The sequence below is a fragment of the Protomyctophum bolini genome, assembly GCF_963924005.1.
Source record: "Protomyctophum bolini genome assembly, chromosome: 13".
Classification (NCBI taxonomy): domain Eukaryota; kingdom Metazoa; phylum Chordata; class Actinopteri; order Myctophiformes; family Myctophidae; genus Protomyctophum; species Protomyctophum bolini.
The window spans coordinates 24,282,731-24,304,880 of record NC_137874.1 but is presented as its reverse complement, the minus strand read 5'-3'; the positions used below and the strand labels follow the sequence as shown (position 1 = coordinate 24,304,880).

Sequence of the window (22,150 nt, the reverse complement as noted above, 5' to 3'; positions counted from 1 at the left end):
CCACTGATATAATCCAAAGTGTGCATTGTTGAGCAGCAATCCTGTCCATCCACGTTTAGATTGGTAAAATAACACCACCTAGTGGACATCTGGAAAGAAAGCAATGTCAATATTTCAAGGTACATAAACAAGTGCGGGAGCAAATCCATGATGATATATTTATTTCAACCCATGGGATTTAACTTTTACAGTGCATTTCTTTACAAGTTATTCACTACGTGACAGGTTTTAGCCACTAGTACAGGTCAGATAAGTATGTATATTACATTTCCTGGGTTCCTCTTAAAATATTCGGACTTCATGAACACAGCGTGAAAGACCCCGAATATTAGGTATGGGATAACCATACAGGTCAACTGATTCAGTGACGATATCTGATCATCCACTGGAAGCGTTAAGCCTCTTTATGGAACAGAACAGTTCCTGTTGTTGATGATTAGTCATTAAGCAGCTAGTATATCGGTACCATTAAACATACAAAGAGATGGGCAATTAGAAACCTGCTGCCATTTATATGAAAACAAAAAGGCTTAAAAATAAAACAAAAATATAAACAAAAAGAAATAAATATGGCACTATTGTCTCAAGGAACAACCATTAGACACAAACACAGATCTTTCGCAATAGAACAATTAGGGACCATGGCCTATAACTCCTCTATAAAGGAGGAAAATTAAATAATTTAGTTCAGTCCTTTCCCCGGATTGGTTCCCATTAGGTACCATTGCTGCCAGTCACTTCACTATACATAAAGAAAATGTGGGACATAAAGTCCCAAATTTCTCATTATTTCCCATTGCAGAACAGTCAATCCAATTAAATCAATCCTTATTTCAAGTCAGAGGATGATGCACACACCTGTTTACCTGGCAACAACATTCCTGGTTCTATAATGCCGCTTTGCTTTCCGCCATCTCGTCTCATTCCATAGCATATCGACGGCATACCCGACACAAAAGCCTTCAACTTTTACCAGCCTGTCTCGTACAGATGCCTCGAGAAATGTCTTATGCTGCAACAATGTTACACAAGGGTGGGTGGGGGGGGTTGGGAGACAAAAGCATTGTTAAAGACAGAACCACGTTGACTGTGTGCATATGCATAACTTTGAAAACACAGTAATTGACAAGTAAGACGACCCACCGAATGCACATGAACAAAACGACCACTCGTTCCAGTTACCCATCACAACATTACATTCAGGCTCCGAGAAAGAGATGCAACGGCAAAGTAAACAGCAGATTTATCCCTTATTTGCTCAAGTTTGGTCTCAGATTCTTTCAAACGCACAATAGCTCTGTAGTGCACAAAATAAGAATACAAAATTAGACTTTTAAATACGGTAGCAGCAACTTGTTTCTTTTTAAAGTTGAAAGCCTCCAGTCGACCAGTTTAAAAAGGCTTCAGATTCCCCAACATGTGGGGAAGGGTGGCAGATTGTCCTCTGGTGTGTGAATGTGTGTGTGATAGAGAGACGGTGTCTATTTTAAGGGATGTGTGTGTGTGTGTGTGTGTGTTTTGTAGGAAAGTTAAATGAATCTTCTGGGGGTGGGCAGGTTTGAGATGTAGTCCAACTCTGTGGGGTCGGTGGGTGGTGTCTAGGTCAGGGCACCAACATAGAGGACAAAAGTCCCAGGGATGGAGGGGGTGGTTGGGTGGGTGGGGCAGCAGGACGCTGCAGCAGCCCAGGCTGAAAACGTCTTTGACCATAAAGGTGGCGGGTTCATCGAGTGAGAAAAGACCTCCCCCTTACTTCCACACACCTTCACCTCAAGTCTCTCAGTCTATACCGACATTCCCCCGTTGCTTCTCGGTCCTCTGGCCAACCAGTCTGTGTGTGTCCGTCTCAGAGCCAGAAATTCAGGGCCTCTCAAACAGTGAACTGTTGCTTCCTTCATATTATCCGCCCACAGCCAACAACACAGCAGCGTTCAGGAGTTGGGGGGAGGAGAGGGGCGGTGCGGGGGAAGGGGTCGAGAGGGGATTTTGGTGTCGGGGCGCTCAGCTCTCAGCTCTTCTATCCGAAGCATCATCGTCAGGACGTCAGGGCTTTCCGTCGGGAGGACCTGTGTGGACTGAGCTAGAGGTGCTCACCGTGCGACACGTGCTACAACAACAGGGGCAGCCGCGCTCTCAGCTGGAGGCCGTGGCGATTGGCTTCTTGAGCTGCTGGCTGCGGAGGTCGCGCGTGCGGCACTCCAGCAGCAGGTCGTGGCAGGTGTTGCATACCAGCACGGCGTCGTACAGCTGCTGGTCCGGGATGGGCAGCTTCAGGTGGCAGCAGTCCTTGCAGAAGACGTTGCCACAGTTCCTGTTTAGCAAATAGAAGTGCAAGTGGTGCAGTGTTGAGTTTGGCAGCAAATTTTGATTTAGTTTTAGTCATAAAACTTTAACATTTTATTCTTTTGAATAAAATTTAATTTAGTTTGAGTCAACGTTTAGTCAGCAGAAATGTTTTTGTGTTAGTCTGGTTTAAAATCTACAGTTAATTTTGACAGGCATCGTACTCGTAATGCCTGATTTTACACTTTGTTGCATGCTGAAAATAGCAGATCGACAAGCTTGTAGCTTGTAGATCCTTTATCATTATTCTTCATTGAAAATCCCATAATGGCCAACCAGGATGAGCTCTCTCCAGGAGAGGCAAAGCGCATGCAGAGGCTTATGTACTGTACCAGAACAGCATTGGCAATGTGGACGTCAGAGCTTACGCCGTATTCTTTTGTCATCGGCACAGAATTAGTTAATTACTGCACCAGGTTCTCCAATAGCCTCTTCTGTTTTTAGTTTTGCAGAGTACGTACCCATTTTATAACCAATGATTGGGTGTGGGATTAAAACTACAACACTGGATTTATTTGAATGAGTCAAGGTAGGGTGGCGGTGGGACAGGGGTAGACTAGAGTGGCCGGATGGTAACCGCAATGTTGCCAGTTCGAACCTGGGCTCCCCCAGAGTTAGTGTCGAAGTGTCCTTGAGCAAGACACTGAACCCCTAATCGCTCCTGATGTGCTGGTTGGTGCCTTGCATGGTTTCCGCTGCCATCGGTGTATGAATGTGTGTGAATGGGTGAATTGATGCACAATCTATGTAAAGCGCCTTGGATAAAGGCACTATATAAATGCACCATTTACCAAGGTAATTTGAACCAGTCTTAGAGTATGTTAACGTAATACCGTGCAATATAATTTATTTACCGCATCTGCAGTGGTTGCAGGTAGTCTCGAGAAATATTGTCCCTTTTGACTAGGGTGACCAGATCCCAACTTACCAGATGTGGTACAAAGAGTGTGGGACAATGTGGGACACATGTGGAGTTGCATCGCGCGTGAATACTTTGTACACAAAAATAAAAATAACATTTCTATCCTGTCCCTTCACATAGCATCACTGTGCTTTGCCATCTGGTTGATTCAGTAGCACATAATAGGAGTGTGATGATAACTATAATAGAACTACTAATGCAAAAAACTTAACAGAACTGTATTTAAATAAATGAACTATTTACTGGACAATACAACCAACCAACCAATACAAATGGACCATACATCAACCGAACCAACCAACCAATACAACTTGACAATAAACCAACCCAACCAAGAGGCTTTGAAGAAATTAAAATAAATGTTTACTTTATCAAAGCATCCTCCTCCGAAAAAACTACTGCAACTGAAAAGAATAGAGTGTGGGCAGTTTTGTCACTTCTTGACCCACTGGTGTTTTTTAACTCTCTCAAAAACAACTCTACACACAGGCAGAGGCAGGTGCAAACACATCTGTAACTATGGATGCTCCCTTGGTACAACCACATGCCATTTTCTTTGCAATATCAGAGTTTGGAAACATGACTGATGAGCTTATTGCCACAGTCTTATGATCTGTATGACTGAGTGTTGCACTGTGTGGTAAACACCAGTTATTTCAGCTGCTGTTACCTTATCTGTGTTGGAATTTTGTTTTGGTTCTACTTCTATTACAAATGTATCCATACAATTCATACACATTGAAGACTCCTTTTGAGCAACACGTTTTTTGTGAGTCTTGCACTGGTAAATACTTTCGCAGTCCTTGTTGTTACTGCATTTCCTTTTCTTTGCTGTGGTCTTAGTTTCTTCCCTTTTCTCCTCCATGTTACTTTCATCACAATTTCCGCTAACTTGTCGTACGTATGTTGTTTTGGTGGGCGTTCACTAAACTAGCTTCCCGTCCTATTCCTTGATGTGATCAAGCTTGATGACGTGCAGCTTCAGTGTAGAAGCTCGTAGAGGACTCACCTGCAGTGATGACGTCTCTTGGCCATCCAAAACTCGCAATCACAGTTGAAACAATGTGAGGCCATGTGGTCGGGCACCCACCTCGTAACCTGCAAGCGCAACACACACACACACACACACACACACACACACACACACACACACACACACACACACACACACACACACACACACACACACACACACACACACACACACACACACACACACACACACACACACACACACACACACACACACACACACACACACACACACACACACACACACACACACACACACACACACACACACACTAAACATTGTGCGGTACTCATGGAATAAAGCAAAATAAAATCTCAAGACTGAAAATGTAATGTTGTTTTAGGGTGACCGGCTGACGAAATCATGACATTTCTGAGACCATTCATGTTTCTGGAAGACGCTGCTAAACTTGTATTCTATTGCTAGTTTGATCACTTCAAATAATCTTTCACCTTAAAATAACGAATAACTGAAAATAGCCGATCCACAAGCTCACTGCGACGTGTTGTGAGCTGGTAGGTTGGCTATTTTCGGTGCGCAGCATGCTTTCACAGAAGACAACACTGGCTTCTATGGAATCCAAATGACTGAAATCAGTCGTGGCAACTGAGAACTTGAATCCAGGATTCTCACCTCCATGTCCTTCCGCTCCACCCTGTCCCAGCTGCCCTCAGAGAAACGGTCCTCGCTGTGGGTGGACAGGGAATCCTCCTCATTGCTGTTGTCAGACTCTCTCAGACACGTCTGGGACAAGAGGAAGGTCGAGCAGGAAGATGGGACGAGAGAGAGAGAAAAGATTGTCAAGAATTATCTAAATAATAATATAACTCCCGGCAGCCAGTATGGGAGACATGATGCTATCTAGCATTTACCTGCCATTAGACACTGAAACAATCTAGGTTAAAAAAAGACAGGACAGCTTTTAAAGATGGAATATTTTCTTTTTCTCCAGTTTTTCCATGTGTCTATGAGGTGTCAGTACTTCATTAGACCCCTTGGTGTGGTTGTTATGTGCAACAACAACCAGGGAAGTATTTAGGGTTTCTTCCTGGAGGCTGAAACCTTGACAGTCAAACGTGCCAATGAAAAAAAGTGATATAGTGACATCACAATATCCTCCCCTCCCCTAACTTCTCCCCCTTTATTAACAGCTGTGGGTGCGGCTTCAGTTCAGATGTGACAGTGTGACCCCACCCTGTCACTGATAACCATCAGGCAAACCAGGCATACTTAATGAACTAGTGGGAATGCCCACATAAAAACTTCCTGATGATCATGTTTTAGGGTGGAAAAAAATCACGGCACTCCATCTAACACTTTGAAGGCCCAGCGTCATTTGGAACAATTAAATCAGTATGCCCAGCGATTTGTAGCTTCAGAGCCCATTTCAAGGTGACATACGACTTCATCTTCATTGTGCAGTTAGCACTTCGCCAGCCACCGGGGGTATGATTACTTATTTTTCTTTTTTTATATATATTTTTTATCCCACGATTTTGTAACCCATTTTTCACCCCTGTGTCAATCATCTAATGTGATCCTGGACTCTACACATCCTCGCCAACCTGGGGAGAGCAACGGACTTAACTCATGCTTCCTTCATGCTTGAGTGTCCAAGTTGCTCCTTTACACCTGACAGGGGGGAGTTTCCCTGGTTGGACGTAGCGCGTGGAAGGAACACGTTATTCCAACCAGTTCCTTTCCCCTCCATCAGGCGCCCCGGCTGGCCAGGGGGAGGCAGTTTAGAGACCAGGATTACTGCATGTTTTTGTGAGGGTACCTACCCTAGGGGACACGGGGAGAACATGCAAACTCCACACAGAAAGGCCCTTTCGCCAACCCCGCCTTCGGGTATGGGCACTGATGACGCGGAGGAGGAAACGCCAGCACCCACAGCGCCCCGAGCGGGAATCGAACCCAGGACCTTCTAGCTGTGAGGCGACAGCACTACCAACTGTGCCACTGTGACCCCGGGTATGATTACTTCTAACGCGACAAGCGACGGGACCACGTTGGGCCGTCAAAAACACAATCTTTGGTTAGAATTGGAATCATTGATTTAGATTCAGAGTTATTCACATTTTTTGATTTTTGACACTCCCAGGCTGTAGACTGGAGCGCTCTGTTATCAAACGAGTATTGTTCTGTCTTTTGATTAATCTCCGTCAGCCGACGTAATTAATTAATTAGGCAGAGATCTACGTCTTGGGCTTTCTAAGTGTAAAGCTTCTTTTAAGTTTCTAAAAACCCTTTACTTGTACTTTTTTGTGGTAAAAGTGCTCAAACTTTCTTATTTCCTGCCTTAATCTCCTTACCCCCCACTTATTTCACTCGTAAAACTGTGATGTGATTGTGCTGCACTCACGATGTCATCCTCATAGTCGACGTCTGGCTCAGAGGGCGGGCTTCCGTACTGCCTCTGCTTCTCCAGCCTCATCTGCAGCTGCCGCACCTGCTGCCGCAGCACCTCCACCTCATGCTTGTAGCCCGCCTCGATCTGCCGCAGCCGCTGCTGCACGGCGTCCATGGGCACCGGCAGCCCGTCGTCGTCCAGGTAGGCGGGCGGCGGAGGAGAGAGGGAGGAGGGAGAGGAGTACGAGTAGTAGTAGTAGTAGGACGCTGGCGCCGGCAGCAGCATCGGCGGCTGCTGCTGCTGGGCGGCCAACAGCGAGTAGCCGCTGGAGGTGGCGGCAGCGGGCCCGCACAGGGCATTGTAGCCCGCGCTCTTGACCGCAGACAACCAGCCGGAGTGCACAGGGGGGCTGCTGGGCCTGCGCACGTCCTCCTTACGGCAGCACTGTTGTTGTTGACTGCCATTTGGGATGGCCAGGGAGGCCTGGGCGTGGAGCAGCTTGCTGGCCAGCGATCGGCGGCTCTGGCAGGTGGTGGTGGCGGGCTGCAGGGCACGGCAGAGGCCCGAGTGGCTGGCGGCGCTGTCGCAGGCCGACTGGACCAGGCCCTGGACGCTCTCCCAGTTGGAGCTCAGCAGGGACAAGTCAGTAGCAAGCTGGCTCTGGGAGATCAGATGGCGCGCTGCTGCTACTGCAGCCGCCCGAGTGCTGTCGACAGAGGGCGCCGTCACTGCGAGCCTCGCGGGCTCCTCCTCCTCCCACTCTCTGCCCTTCACATCAGCAGAATGTGGTTTTGTGACTTCTCTCTCCTTCCGGGGAGGTGGAGTGTTGCGGGGTTCGGGCTCTTCTACCGTCTCTTTGTCCCGGGACTCTGTCCTACCACTGATAGGTGGCGCCCGGTGGAGCTCACCCTCGTCCTCTGTGAGCGTCTCCGTCGATACCTCCATGGGGAGCGGCGGGCTCAGTCGCTTGAGAGCAAGCAGCTCCGCGGACGCAGGGAGACCGCTTGCCGGACCGTCGCTGACGACGTGGCCATTCGGGACTCTACTTTGACCGGCCGTGGCCGGCGGAGTGCTGTTGCAGGGGAGAGTTAAGCATGCTTCGGACCGATGTGTGGGCGAGGCAGCAGCAGCCTCCACGGTGCTGGTGGAGGGGCTCTCGGTCTCCGGCGGAACGGGAGGTGGTGGTGGGAGTGCAGGGCTGGTGATCTGAGGCATGGCCTGGCGGAGGATAGGCATGGGGAAGGGCAGAGGAATGGCGAGGTCCATGCATGGTGGGACGGGGGGAAGAGGCGGGGATGGCAAGGGTTGCGTGGTGAGGCATCTCTCCTCTCTCAACTCCGACTCCGGCCACGTGCCGGCGGCGCTACGAGTCACGGGTTCCACCTCGGAGTCTTCGTCGTCCGATCCGGTAGTACCGGGGCTTGGAGGGTCCCTCTCGGGTTCGCCGAGGGAAGACCGGCCTCCTGTGATGGCCGCGGTGGGCTCCAGGGCGGGAGGATGTTGACCTTCTTGGCAGTGCTTGTTGAGGTTGGGGTCGCTGGACGTGCGCGTGAGGTGCACACCGTTCTCGCAAGCCGACAGCAGGTTGTCCATGGAGCGAGTCTTAGGAAGTCTGGATGTTAGAGAGAGAAACACAAAGGCATTCATTATCCGTTTTATGGTGCAAGCTTGGATTAACTCCACTAGAGGGCGGCATGGATCTTAGCAAGACCAATAGTTGGTAATTTGCTGGTAAAACAGTCATCAAACCCTAGGCGGGTAAAAATATGGTTTGACCCTAAAAGAATTGTAACAAAAGGTTTCTCAACTTATTTTTGTAGTATTAGGTGTCCTAAATAACATACTAAAAGTTTACCAAAGTTTGACCAAGTGTTTTCTTCAAGATGGCCGCCGCCAGTTCTTAAAATACCATTACTCCTCCATTATTATTATTAGTAATTTTGGTGTCTAACCCTATGTTTTGGTTATCTAGGAATCCAATTAGCATATATAAATTATAGTCAAGCAATTACAATGATATATTAAAGCAATTGGTTATAAGGTTATAACAGTGTAATAGGACATTTCCCTTTTCTATAATGCCGTACTGCCCAGGATTGGTGAATTCATCACCTATACAAAATTCACATTCTGTTGAAGCTTTCAGGAGATTTATTTTGATACCATAACAATAAGGAATACATTCATTATTACTGGGCGGTACTGTCATGTAAAAGCATGGCTGCCAAGTGATAGACTCATTAGACTGGGAATATTACACAAATCATGGAAGAAATGTACAGAGAAATGTCTGCACTATTTTGTTTGTAAAGGTGTCTGGCAATAATAATAATAAAAATATGTCCCCTAGGGTAGTGGTTCCCAAACTGTGGGCCGGGACAAACATTGTGAAAATAGGAGATCTATAAAAGCTCACAATGCCGAGTGTCTTTGCACCAAACACACTCAGTAGGACCAAATGGCCACTTGTCTGGTCTATGGGGAAGATGGACTCCTCAGTGGGGATACATTGGAGAGAAATGGCCCCTCATGGGCCTAGAGACAAGAGGGTGTGCAAGTCAGTACAGAGCTATCACACATGTATCTTGGTATATAGGCAGGTGGTGGAGTGTGGCATGGATAGGGTTCAGTTATGCTTATATCTTCTTATTCCCGAGACTGTAGTAGTTGTGTGTGTAAAATTAATTTCACATTTACTTTGTGTTTGGTACTGCTGGCAATAACCTTGAGCCCTGGGCTCCAGTCTTGGTCTCATAGAATCCCAATAACCTCCCTCCACGCTGCTATCCAACAAACAAGCATTGCTGCCTTCCAATGGATGGCTTTTTAAGTCATATGGCAGCCAAGACTACAGTATGTACTTTAATGTTTGTTTAGGCTTAGGGCACACTACATGACAACGTAGGATGCCATGTGGCCAATATAAATACAGTGGGCGCCCCTCATTTCGTGATCTTTGCACTTTTTGCATTTTCGTACTACAGTAGCTGTTCTAGAGAGGGGAGAGGATATTCTGCGCCATAACGATCACTGGGGGCCCCAGTAATATTAATGGTCAGACACCAACTCTCCTGTGAGCCAGTCCGACATAGGGACCTGACAAACAATCATGCACCACGTGGAGGTCTTATAACCACCACTATGTGGGTCTGACCCTTCTGTATACCTATGCCCACTATAAGCGCCTATAGCTCAGGCCTAGGAGCCAGCAGGAGGTCCATTTGGGACCAGCATACATACATTTAGAAACACGACTGCCTGACAGTCTTGCAACATGTGGAGGTCTTATAGCCACCATCAGTGGAGACTGTCCTCACTACCTATGCTAACTCAAGAGGTCCTTGAGTAAGAGCCAGCACGGTCCACATGGGAGCAGTGGGACTAGTGAGCCAGGCGACATATAGGAACACTCCTCTCAGCCTAAGCTAAACCCCAATTCCTTAGTTTCTACCTCCTCCACAGTCCGTTCCCCAGCATGCCGTGACTGGGCTCTCAAGTGCCCCATAGCTTTAATGGGACATGTATGAGCCACCTCGGACATTCAGAGAGGAGAAGACCATGAGGGTCTTCTTAACTTTGCTCTTCTGTGCTCCAAGTCCCCAGGGAGAAATCCAGTGACCCCCACTCCCCATACTCCTGTACCCACTTGAGGGGAACTCTAGGCCCACTAAACTCTAGTCCGGACTAGGGTTGGGATTCAGAACCGGGTCCATTTCAGACCCAGTTCCAACATTGCGGATCCGGAGCCGGTTCCATAGTTTTTTTATTAACGGTTCCCCAAACGGTTCTCATCAGTCATTTAACTCCGCTGTGTCTGTGCATGCATGCATGCAGAGCCAAGTTACTGGGGTGACGTCACCCCACCTACATGAGTGAGTAGATTAATCTTGTGACTCATGTAGGCGTATTGATTTTGAGATGTTTCCTCAATGTGGACATGCAACGTTACTGGTGCAAGTTGCAACAACCTTTGCAGGAAACTATGGCATCACATTTATTTCACTTTGCGATGAGTGAGTGAGTGGGGCCGATACCCCTGTTCTGTGCATTCAGCGAGCGGTCACCGCCGCGGAGCGAGTGTGGTTAACAGAGAGGGAAATGACTCTGAGGCTGAGCACGCAAAGTGCAATAAATGCAATGCCATAGTTTCCTGCAAAGGTTGTTGCAACTTGCACCAGTTGCACGTCCACATTGAGGAAACATCTCAAAATCAATACGCCTACACGAATAACGTTAGAAAATAAAAACTACTAACTTCTACAGAGCTTTTTTATTATGACTCGACGTCTTTCTGTCTGAATCACGTTAACTATAGAGCCATGAATTAAATAAAAATCAATTTGTCTGCAACTCAATTGCTTTTTATTTGGCTCTAAATTAATCGTGCAACTGTTGAGAGCCCAGCCTTTAGGTGCATATATACCTCCATACATTGATTACTTTATAGTTTGCAGAAAAAAGCACAGGAACATAGCCTACAGTTCAAAATCAATTTCTATTAAATGAATCTGAACATTGAAGACAACATTTGTCACCACAACAATATCATTACTGCAATGTGTACTGTATATATACAGTACAAATTGCAACAATGATATTGTCGTGGTGGAACCGGAACCGTTAAAGACCTAACAAATCCCAACCCTAGTCCGGACCCCCCTTTACCTCCTCACCCAACCCCACCTATCATACTCCCCTCTGCACCCAGTAGAGGTTTAGGTTCTGACTACTCTGCACTAACAGTAAATAATGCAATAAATTAGTTTTGGGTGGGGTGTATAGTCAAAGATGAATTATTTAGTTTGAGCCAAATTTTATCCACAGAGCTATCCAAATATATAATATTTCAATATTGCAATCAGTAGGCTATCTATCAACTGACAATGTTCTCTGCCACAACCTTCTGAATTACTGCAAATTGTGACTATTAGTTTTGTTGTGTTTTGAGGATATCTTGAAACCTTATTCCAAAAATATATATAAATATTTATTAAATATTTAGTTTAGTTAACTTGAAACTGGTGACTATTTCAGAGGGTTTTAACAGTCACAAACACAATATTGGATTTAACAATGATCTAATTGTATCTCTGCAATCTGGACAAGTTCAATGGACTCCTAGACCCCAAAAACATAGGGTTAGACACAAAAAGTACTTGTCTAGAATGAATAATGAAGGAGTTAGGCTATTTTAATGGTTTTTAGTCCATCTTGGAAGCCATCTTGAAAATAAAAGACACCTAATACTACATAAATCAGTTGAGAAACCTTTTGTTACAATTTTTTTATGGTTAGGTGCTTTTTTCTCTCCATATATTTACCCGCCTACCCATAGAACAACTTTTCAAGAATTTGATAAAAACAAAAACAAAAAACATTTTGGAAAAATATAATCTTTTGAACATTGAAAATTTCAGATATTTCAAAAGTGCCTGTTTTATCAATATATCTAAAGGCTCCTCGTCTTTTCAAAGACTTTCCCAAACAGTGGGTTGGGACGCGTTGTGGGTCGTGGACACATTGTTATGGGTCCACTTAGTTTCCGTTTCCTACATTTGGCTTTTAATTAATATTACCGGTATTTCAAAACATTTTCAAAAAACATTCCCAAAAAAGCTAAACTTTTTATGAATTAACAGAATCCAATGATGTTTTTCAGTAATGTCACGAAGAAATGAAAGAAAAATCTAAAGAAATTCCATAAATTGGTACAAATATATATATATTTTTTATAACTTTATTTATAGGATTTTCAATTTTTGTAGACAAACAACCCCACATATACCCCACCCTCCCCGGTTCCATCACAAAAGACAAGAACAACAACAACAAAAAAAGCAACAATAAAATAAAATAAACAGGTAGTAGAGGATAGCCAGTGGTCTCTAGACGCATAAACACATAAACCGTACCTGTCTAGGGAGCGGGAGGTGAGTTCGTCTCCCGCGGTGCCGGGCGAGAGGTAGAGCTCCATGGCGTCGTCTATGGCCGTGCACGGGGAGGAGGTGGGCAGGTAGACGGCCGTCCATAGCTGTAGCGCCCGCGTGTGGCACACCGGCTGCAGCACCTGGCACGACGACAGACAGCAAGGAACGTCCATGCTCGTGTCAGCATAATAATAGTTTCATAATTGGCATAATATGTGACCATACCATTGAAGCTGCTAATAAATAATATGTCAACATTTTAATTACTTTTTTTGGTATTCAGTCAGCAATGAGTAGAACGCTCCCCCCAAAAAAGTCTCTGTGACACATCTAGGGGCCGCAATCTGCATTCAAAGATTTTCCTAGAAGCTTTGTTATTGGTCGATTTGCCTGTCTGTTTCCTGATTTGTTAGTCATTGTGACCGGGTTTTTTTCCGACCAATGACAAAGTTTCTAGGAACATCTTTGAATGCAGATTGTGGCCCCTAGATGTGTCACAGAGACTATTCTTTTGGGGGAGCGTTCTACTCATTGCTGGCTGTCTGAATACCAAAAATCACACCCGTGTGAAGCTAATAAATTAAAGTCTAACTCATGTTATTTAGGTGATGTAATGGTGATATGAAACAAACGGTGCAAACACAAACATTAAACACTGTTAACAATAAAGAGACAATATGACGTAAATGGCACATTATGACGTAAATTATCCCTTCATTGAAAAATCAAACATTGAACTAAAGACAAACATTAAACCTGTATATAGGAGGGGCTAGCGCCCCTCAAAAAAATAATTACAATTTTGACAAATTATTGCTTATAGCAGTTTTAACAACCTATACAAGGCTATGGCAAGTGGCCATAGCCACTTGCCCAAATGTGCTGACCTCAACACATGTGTGATGAAAATTGCTCAACATATGCAAGTTAGGATCCGGCAGTTTCTAAATGCGGGGGACCCATACTCAACATTTCTAACGTAAAACTTTAGGGTACTCAAAATGCCGGGGTTCACAAGTGGACTATAAAGCCTGATTTATAAAGTAGTCACGCATGAAAATATCGGATTCTACAAGCCCCATGATACGTTGCCCCGCGAATCATTGTGAGCTAGTACTGTAGATCTCTGCTGTGGGGAAGAAACCACCTAACTCCAAAATGTTCGTACAAATGTTATACATTTTTCAGGAAATTAAGAAAAACGTATATATTTTGAAATTGAAGGCGGAAATTGAAGGCGGCAGAGCAATGACAACAGACAGACTGTAAAAGGCTAATCCACAAGAGCATAGCTGTGGTGTGAACTCTGCCATTCACTTGGCTGAGAACAATTATTGTTTAAACTATATTTTTTATAGCTTTTAGTCCAAAAAAAAGAAGGAAAAAAAAAGGAATACCATGTCGTGACTGGGGATGTAGAGAAAGTTCTGGAAGTTCTTGTTCCCCATGCGGAGCAAGGACCAGACGGAACAGGTGCGTTTGTAGATGTTCCGCGCCTCCCGCTCCCGAGCGTTGTTACACAGGAAGGTGCCGTAAAGGCACGAGTATGTGTGCTGCACCAACTTGACCTGCACGAATAAGCAAGATATATATTCACAAAGGAATTCTGTCAATTCAATTCAGAGTGATATTATTGGCATGGGAAACATAGGTTTACATTACCAAAGCAAGTGTCAACAAACAATATATAAAGTAAACCAGGTGCTGAATTAGCAGGATTTCTCAGGCACCCATGGTAATTTCAAAGCACTTCAAAGCACCCGTGAGCCGAAACGACGCCATCAAGGCTGTCCTTGATGGCGTCGTAATGACAGATTTTACACTTGCTGAATCTAGAAGCTCACAACGTGTCGCAGCGCGATACGTTGTGAGCTTCTAGATCGGCTATTTTGAGCATGCAACAAAGTGTAAAATGACTTGTTCACTATCCCTTCCACCATTTTAGTCTAGTTTCTATTTGTTGAAATTGTTAATATATTAAAGTCTTAGTTTTAGTCATCGTAGCTTTTTTTTTCATTTAGTTTCCACTTAGTTTTCGTCAGTGAAAAAAGGTAACAACAACAATGGAAGCTATGAGACAGTGCAAACAAAGACCACTTTTATACGAGAACAGTCTCCAGAGAAAACGTAAAGTCCCGTTTTGTTCTAATTTTTTATCGAGCCTTTACATAAAGGGTGACCGTTTAATGAAAACGCTGTAATGTGCATGCCAAGTCTCTAGGTGGCGGTGACAGACTGCCAGATAGACCAGTCACCCATGTACGAACCAAGGTGGTTTGACATCCTATCAAGTCTTTTTGTTCACATCATGGTTTAACATTATCCATCGCTAGTCTACGTTTGTATTTGTATTGATGAACGGGGCGAGCGAGCACACCAGTTGTGGGGGTGGGGGGGTTGCCACCTACCAGGAAGGCCTCGTTGAACTCAAAGAGACAGGGGAACTGCTTGAGCAGCTGGTGGACACAGTCCAGCCACTGCAGGAAGACGGGACATTGCTCGCTCACGTCGTCCGCATTTTCCTGATGGCCACAGCGATCCCCGAACTTATGTCCAAAGTCCAGCCACTCCGTCTCCACTAGCAACTGGAAACCCTGTGCGTGCGTGGTGGGACAGTTCATGTTAGGGGGAAATGCGTTACAATTCAGGGGGTATAACAAACAACCCACACAAGCTAAACCTAACATGATCAGCCAATGGAGTCAACGGCATCTGAGACAATGAGCAACATGTGGGATGAAGAAGGTACATCTGCCTATCTAGAACAGTGATCCCCAAAAATGAATGTTTGCATGGGACCCAAACTAGTGGAAAATAGCAGGCCTACAAGCTCACAACGCGTCATTTCGAACCGCGTTGTGAGCTTGTAGATCATCTATTTTCACTACTACTTTAAGGACCACTTCACCACTTTTCAACCTACCTTCATATAATTGGTCCACACTAATGTTCATGATAAAATACCACAGTTTTTTTCCTACTCACTCCGAGTCTCATAGGAGGGCTGTGAGCAGTTCAGAAACCGTCCACCAGTGACAGAAGTTTACGGAATGCATTGGACAATTACCGTGACAATCTAGTTACATGAACCATGTGACCGGGCAGTTTTCTGCCCCCTCAATGTCGTAACTCTGTCTTACTTACTCTATGGCTCTGGTTGGAGCTACCTATGCACAACCTAGTCATGATTGGCTGGCCGAGTGTCCCCATACTCTGAAACGCCACCTAAGCTTATGTTGAGCTAACTCTGTCTGGAGCTACAGGAAACGCATAACAAAACAGTGATTGCACCAACAAAAGAACGTCGCAAACGAACAAAACCAACAGCCAGGTGGTTGTGACAGAGAAACATACATGTTTGTGGCATGAAAATCATATGAAAAGAAGGGGCGACAGATGCACAACGGAGAACGCTCGTTTCACCTGGCTGTGAAACGCGTCATTCTTGTTTTAGCCCTCCCATGAGACTTGTGGCATGAACATTAGTGAGACAAATTATATGAAGGTAGGTTGAGAAGTGCTGAAACGTTATGCTCTAATTTATGGGATTCCTTAGATTTTTTTTGCATTTCGTCATGAAATTAAAAATATATATAATAATAATAATAATAATTCATGATTTGTTTTTGATAGGTTTTTTTATGTCTCGAAATAATAATAATTAAAAACCAAATATAGGAAACAAAAACAAAAACAAGGGGACCCATAAAATGGTGTCCCGGCCCCAGTGTTCTCTAGTCTAGAACATTTCTTCTTTTAGGAGCCAGGACGTTGCCTGAGATAATCAAGAAAGGCTTTAATGACAGTTCCAAAATCTAGCCATGTCACAAAGGTCGACCGGACTTTAGACGTATACAGGCCCCTCGGCTGTGGAACTCACTGCCTGGGGACCTCAGGCGGGTAAACTCAGGGTACTCTTTTAAATCTCTTCTAAAAAACTCACCTGTCGCACAGCTTTTTTTATAAACTGTTGCACTGTTTATACATTATTTTAGTTTTTATTGTATCTTTTATTGTTTTTATTGTTACTGTGGAGCAGTTTGTAAACTTGTTTTTGAAAAGGTGCTATATAACAGTGGTTCCCAAAGTGGGGTCCAGGGACCCCTAGGGGTCCTTGAGAGTTCTAGGGGGTCCCCAGCTAAATGATAATTAGGAACCATATGGACCCTTATTGGTCTGTAATTCAGAGTGTGCAAATGGAACCAAATGGACCCCAATGGCTCCATTTGATTCCATTTGTACACTCTCAGTTAAATTAGATTTTACAATATAATGGGTCCCAGAGATAGAAATGCCATTAACTGGGGCACTGTAGCATAATTCAGGTAAAACCTGGGGTCCTTGAGATGAAAATGGTTGAGAATCACTGCTAGAGCCATAGGAATCTTCTCTTATGGGGGTCCCTGGCACATCTCTTCAAATGGGGGTAATTTAGTGTCAATTTGGGGGTCCTTGACATGAAAAGGTTTGGGAACCACTGCTATATAATTAAAGTTATTATATTATTTCCAGACCTCTAATGTCCTGTAGAAAGGGTCCAGCAGGAGCTTGGCCAGAGCCACGATCTGGGGCGTGCGGTCCCAGCCATCAGAACAGTGCACCAAGACGGGCCGCCCATCCCTCTCCACCGCAGAGCACACCAGAGTGGCCGCTTTCAGCATGACGGACAGGTGCTGCAGCCAGCGGGTGCTCTCCAGTGCCGAAAGCCAGCTACACACGTACAGAAACAGGAGACAGCAAATTTAGATTTGAGTTTTTAGTCATAGTCTCTTCAATAGTTACTTGCGCAAGCAGAGCTTGCAAGTAATAGTTTTCGTCCAGTGCTTCGATGCGTATGTCGCCGTTCTATGTGTATGCGCCGTGCCAGAGTATGGCGTAATGACTACCTGTGCTTGACATGGCAGTGGTGTCAGATTACATACATGCATGCATGCATACATACATACAAAACATATCGTCATTACGTCACCATCGAAAACCAATTACACCCTGGCATTGGGTCCTGCTACGATACAAACGCATCAAATGGGGCATACGCAAAGTAACCACACTACACAGTATAGCGCGAATCAATTTACAAATGACATATACATAGGCATTTCCTTTAATCCACCAGACACTGATCGACATACACGTCACCATCGAAAGCCGTCACTCATCCGTATTATTTACAACTATTTCTTTCATCAGATAGATGATTTATTTTTCTTTGAGAAACTAAAAAGGGATCCAGGAGACTTCTAAATCGATAGAACTGTATATCTTTTATAGATAGAAACTTTTACCATACTTCACAATACTACTTTTTTACCTACGAAAACTAGGTACGTAGCAAATAGCTAAAACTAATAATTCAATATTTCAAACGTTCCTTCACAGAGAAGCTGAGATTTTACAGTTTGTAGCGGTCTACAGTACTTGCGTGCGCAAGTACTGTAGACCGCTACAAACTGTAAAATCTCAGCTAGTAGCTAGTAGACCATAGTAGACCATCTCAGCTAGTAGACCATTTATGGCCTAATAGTGAAATGCTGAAAATAGCAGACATATCGCGATCACCAAATAATCACAAATGACCTCTGAACATCGGCGATTTGTTCAAAACCATGGACAGCGCCGTAGTTTCAGAGAAAAGGCTGCGACTAATACAGAAGCTAATGGCTATGGAGAAACAGAAGTAGTGCTGGCCGTAGTAACCGGAGTGATTCCAAAAATGAAATACAGTGAGGCTCTCTTATAGCGATATCAAACGCCTTAACCCATTCTGACCTGAGATCAGATTCATACGAGGTTTCCACGGGACACACACTGGTCTGATTAACCCATTCTGACCTGAGATCAGATTCTAAAAATGTCGTTCTTCGAATTTTTCAAAAATAGCAGACCTACAAGCTCGTATCGCGCCACTCGGTGGCGCGATATGAGCTTGTAGATCTGCTATTTTTCAATAGCTAAAGCATAACATGATGCCAACACCAAAATGGGTGCCCGGTCAGAATGGGTTAAGGAAAGCCTACTCGTCATGAGCGCCTTGCGTAATTAATGTTTATTGACGAGTGTCAATTAGCACCAAATGTGTTACGGTGACTTGATTGATTGACATCAAAAGGACCCATCAGCTCAAACCCACAATGCAATATTGTTTTCAAGAGTGCTGCTGTGCACAAAAACGTCAGCTAGCATTACAAATTAAATACAAAAAAAACCCTACCTATTCCATTCTCTATTTCCCATTCCAAGTGTGTTGTATGTATTAACGCCAGCTCCGCTATTCCAAAGCCCCCTCAGGTACATATTTAATCTATTTTCATAGGAAAAATAAGCTGGTCATGTTGAAAGTAGCATTTAAAAGTGTGGGCAGACACCCCTGCCTCTACTCGAGTAATGAATTGGTTGACTCTACTATGCCCACTTCTGGACATAAAGGTCTAGAATGGCAGTGATTATGAAACCATTCACCTGCTATGATACTGTGGCTAGCAGGTCAGAGGCCTTGGCCTGAATCTGGTCGTTATCTATAGACTATAACCCTGTGTCGGTATGCGCCTCTTTCGAGGAAAAACACCACATGACAGCACTGCCATATGTCATGCTGTGTGTGAGAGAGAGGTAGGTAGAGAAGTATGTAGGGGGGAGAGAGAGAGAGAGAGAGAGAGAGAGAGAGAGAAAGAGAGAGAGAGAGAGAGAGAGAGAGAGAAGCTGGAGTGTCTGTCTGAGTGAGAAAGGTCAGAAGTGTAGACTTACTTCCCCGGGTCTGGGATTTGGCTACAGACGGTCCTCAGGGCATGGAAACTGTTCCTGATGGCATGGATATTGGCCATTCCCATGAACATCACCTCACAATTAGGGTAGTACTCTAAAACACAGAACAACATAGAAAAAGTACATTTCATTATGCAAAGACCATAATCACAAGTGTTCGTCTTGTTTCCATGAGGTGAGTTTCATGTAATCGGCCGTAAAGATTATCCATAATTGAAAAACAATCACACCTGTGTGAAGTGAGGGCCACTCTCATCATCGTACATCATCATGACGTAAAATAGACATTGTCAATGGGACATTGTCAATGAGAATTTTGTGTAAGACAAAAATACCAATTTGCTCAGACACATGACGTAAATTCTCCATTCATTGTCAATGGGAATTTAATGTTTGTGTAAGACGAAAATCTACACTAATAGCTGAATATAGGAGGGGCTAGCACCCCTCAAAAACAGTCTAACAACTGGTACAAACACAAAACTCTAGGTGTATAAGAAGAAAATCATGCTATGACTATCTTTCTATAATGTGTGTGTGCGCGTGTGTGCGTGCATGAGTGGGTGTGCTAATCTTGCAAACTGCTGGACAAATTACATTTTATAATGGAAGAAAATAGGACTTGGGACCAGGGTAAAACCTTGTCCAAATTTGGAGTCATACATGGTAGACAACATACTATGTCATAGGCTGGCCACCTGGATCCCAGATCCACATAGGAACCACAACCATTAACATTATGGATTCCGAGATCCACATGATTACATTTTTACAACATACCTGTTGAGTTTTAGAAAGAGTTCCACATTGTAACATTCATTCACAACATTGTATCAATGCGACATGCATGCTGCATCAATCACCATGCCACCCAACAGAAAAGGGAGATCGACAGGAGACTAGATAGGAAAGATTATTATTACTTGCGCAAGCACTGCGATCGGCTGGGTATGTATATGTATGTCGGTGTTGTCCACTGTATGTCAGTGTTGTCCACCGGCCAATAAGGGACCACCATTCTTGATGACGTAACTAAGCTAAACGTTTGGTGATTGGCTGGGTACGTACCGGTATGTATACTGTATGTATGTATGTATGTATGTATGTATATATTTGGTTAAAATGGGTAGGGTTTTAAAAAAGGCAAGATTTTGCTCTGGTGCACTGGCCTAAAAGTGGGTCCTTAAAAACTGCTAAAACTTCTGAAATGTATGTATGTATGTATGTGTGTAGTATTTAAAAGGGGGGCTTTTTTGTAAAAAGCCCAGCCCACAATACCTTCATATATTTAAAACTAATCCAAAATAGGGTTACCAGTAAAGGGCAAAATGCCTATTCACTGGGGACTATGCAAGGCAGAGGCGTCCACCCCCCTGAGTCCAAGTTAAGCTACACCGCATACCTAAACCATGGTCCGAAATTGTCCTCTAAAACCCAATGGTAAAATGGATATAAAAATAGACATTAATAAAACAACCTAAAACCATAAAGGAGTAAAAGTTCACAGCAAGGCCTGGATACCATTTATTGATTTGACAGATAAATGAACAGAAAGGGATAAAATCAACTTCTTTCATTAAGACCAGTGGGTGTTACAGTTAGTAATTTTTTAATCCATCTGTGCTCCATGAGTTTCTGTATGTATGTAGGGGTAAGAATGGTGGTCCCTTATTGGATGTTGATGGTGACGTAACTAAGGTACGTTTCAAGGTTGGTATAAGGTCAATAACGGGTCGAAAGGATTTAGAACAGCTGTTGTAATAGATATTAGTTAGTAGGCAGTAGCAGTACTTAGTTTAGTTAGTACTTCTATTAGTAGCAGTACTTTGCTTGTACACAAGTCGGCCATGTATATGGCCTACTTGTATGCAAGGCACAAGTTGGCACCTCGACAGAGTGCATTTCTAGTTAGGTATGTGTGGAGACACCTACCCTCACACTCGCAGCCTCCACCCTTGGCCCGGTTGGCCACTGCAGCCGTGTAAGAGCGGGCGTCCAGGATCAACAGTTTCTGGGGCACGGCGCTGTCATCAGAGCCAGGGCTTCCTATCAGAGAGGAGTCTGGGTCCAGAGAGAGAGAGAGAGAGAGAGGGAGATGGGTGTGATAATGCTGGCCTGTTGCCGGAGGTTACAGGTGACAAACAATTCAACTTCAGTGTCGATACAAAAAAACTCCTTCAATCATTGTGTCTATGGGGCACGGGCTGGCCTGGCCCGTGACAATGGGGTTTGGCAATGATGACTGTCACGGGGCAGCCCGTGCCCTATACACACACACACACACACACACACACACACACACACTGATTAAGGACATTGCACGCACGCAACACCACACAGACTGTGGGTAGTGGGGCAGATAGGTCCATATAATCATATCATATAATGTCAATACTGTTGATGTATGCATTTACAGGATGTACAAATGAAATGATGCACAAAGGGAAAACATTCCGTTTATTAACCTGTGTTTATTGCAACCTCAGTGTTTGTATGGCCTTTCCAGTGCTGGCACTTTAAGAAGGGGGGAAGGTGCCAAGTACTGTTGAGGAGTAGGGGTGTTCCACAATGTCAAGTGTAAAGTATGTCTATTATCTGGGGAAATGAAGGTAACCCCATATCTACTATACAAGTGAAAAGGTGTACCCATACTCATTCTTCATGCTCTATCTCCGACCGAACCACACTTTTACCACACATCTCTATATGCAAAATAAATTCGCCACCCTCCCCGAACTGACATAGCCTATTTTTTAGCCGTTCAAGTTTCTTATTTACTCTGCAAATATTACTTTTATGAAAATCACGAT

The 22,150-nt window shown here is 44.3% G+C and overlaps 1 protein-coding gene across 6 annotated transcripts in view; it reads right to left on the bottom strand.

Moving 5' to 3' along the window:
- Positions 1-146: 146 nt before the first annotated feature.
- The window catches only part of mtmr4 (myotubularin related protein 4), a 71,475-nt gene continuing 49,471 nt past the window's right edge, over positions 147-22,150 (bottom strand). For all 6 annotated transcript variants that reach the window (XM_080779544.1, XM_080779545.1, XM_080779541.1 and 3 more), the window contains 10 exons: positions 21,273-21,401; positions 19,323-19,434; positions 17,093-17,288; positions 14,987-15,172; positions 13,976-14,146; positions 12,564-12,718; positions 6,664-8,263; positions 4,932-5,042; positions 4,275-4,363; positions 147-2,311 (listed from right to left, as the gene is read on the bottom strand). In XM_080779544.1, the coding sequence (XP_080635670.1) occupies positions 2,134-2,311; positions 4,275-4,363; positions 4,932-5,042; positions 6,664-8,263; positions 12,564-12,718; positions 13,976-14,146; positions 14,987-15,172; positions 17,093-17,288; positions 19,323-19,434; positions 21,273-21,401 (2,927 nt within the window). In that variant the 3' untranslated portion in view covers positions 147-2,133. The remainder of the gene's footprint in view (positions 2,312-4,274; positions 4,364-4,931; positions 5,043-6,663; positions 8,264-12,563; positions 12,719-13,975; positions 14,147-14,986; positions 15,173-17,092; positions 17,289-19,322; positions 19,435-21,272; positions 21,402-22,150) is intronic.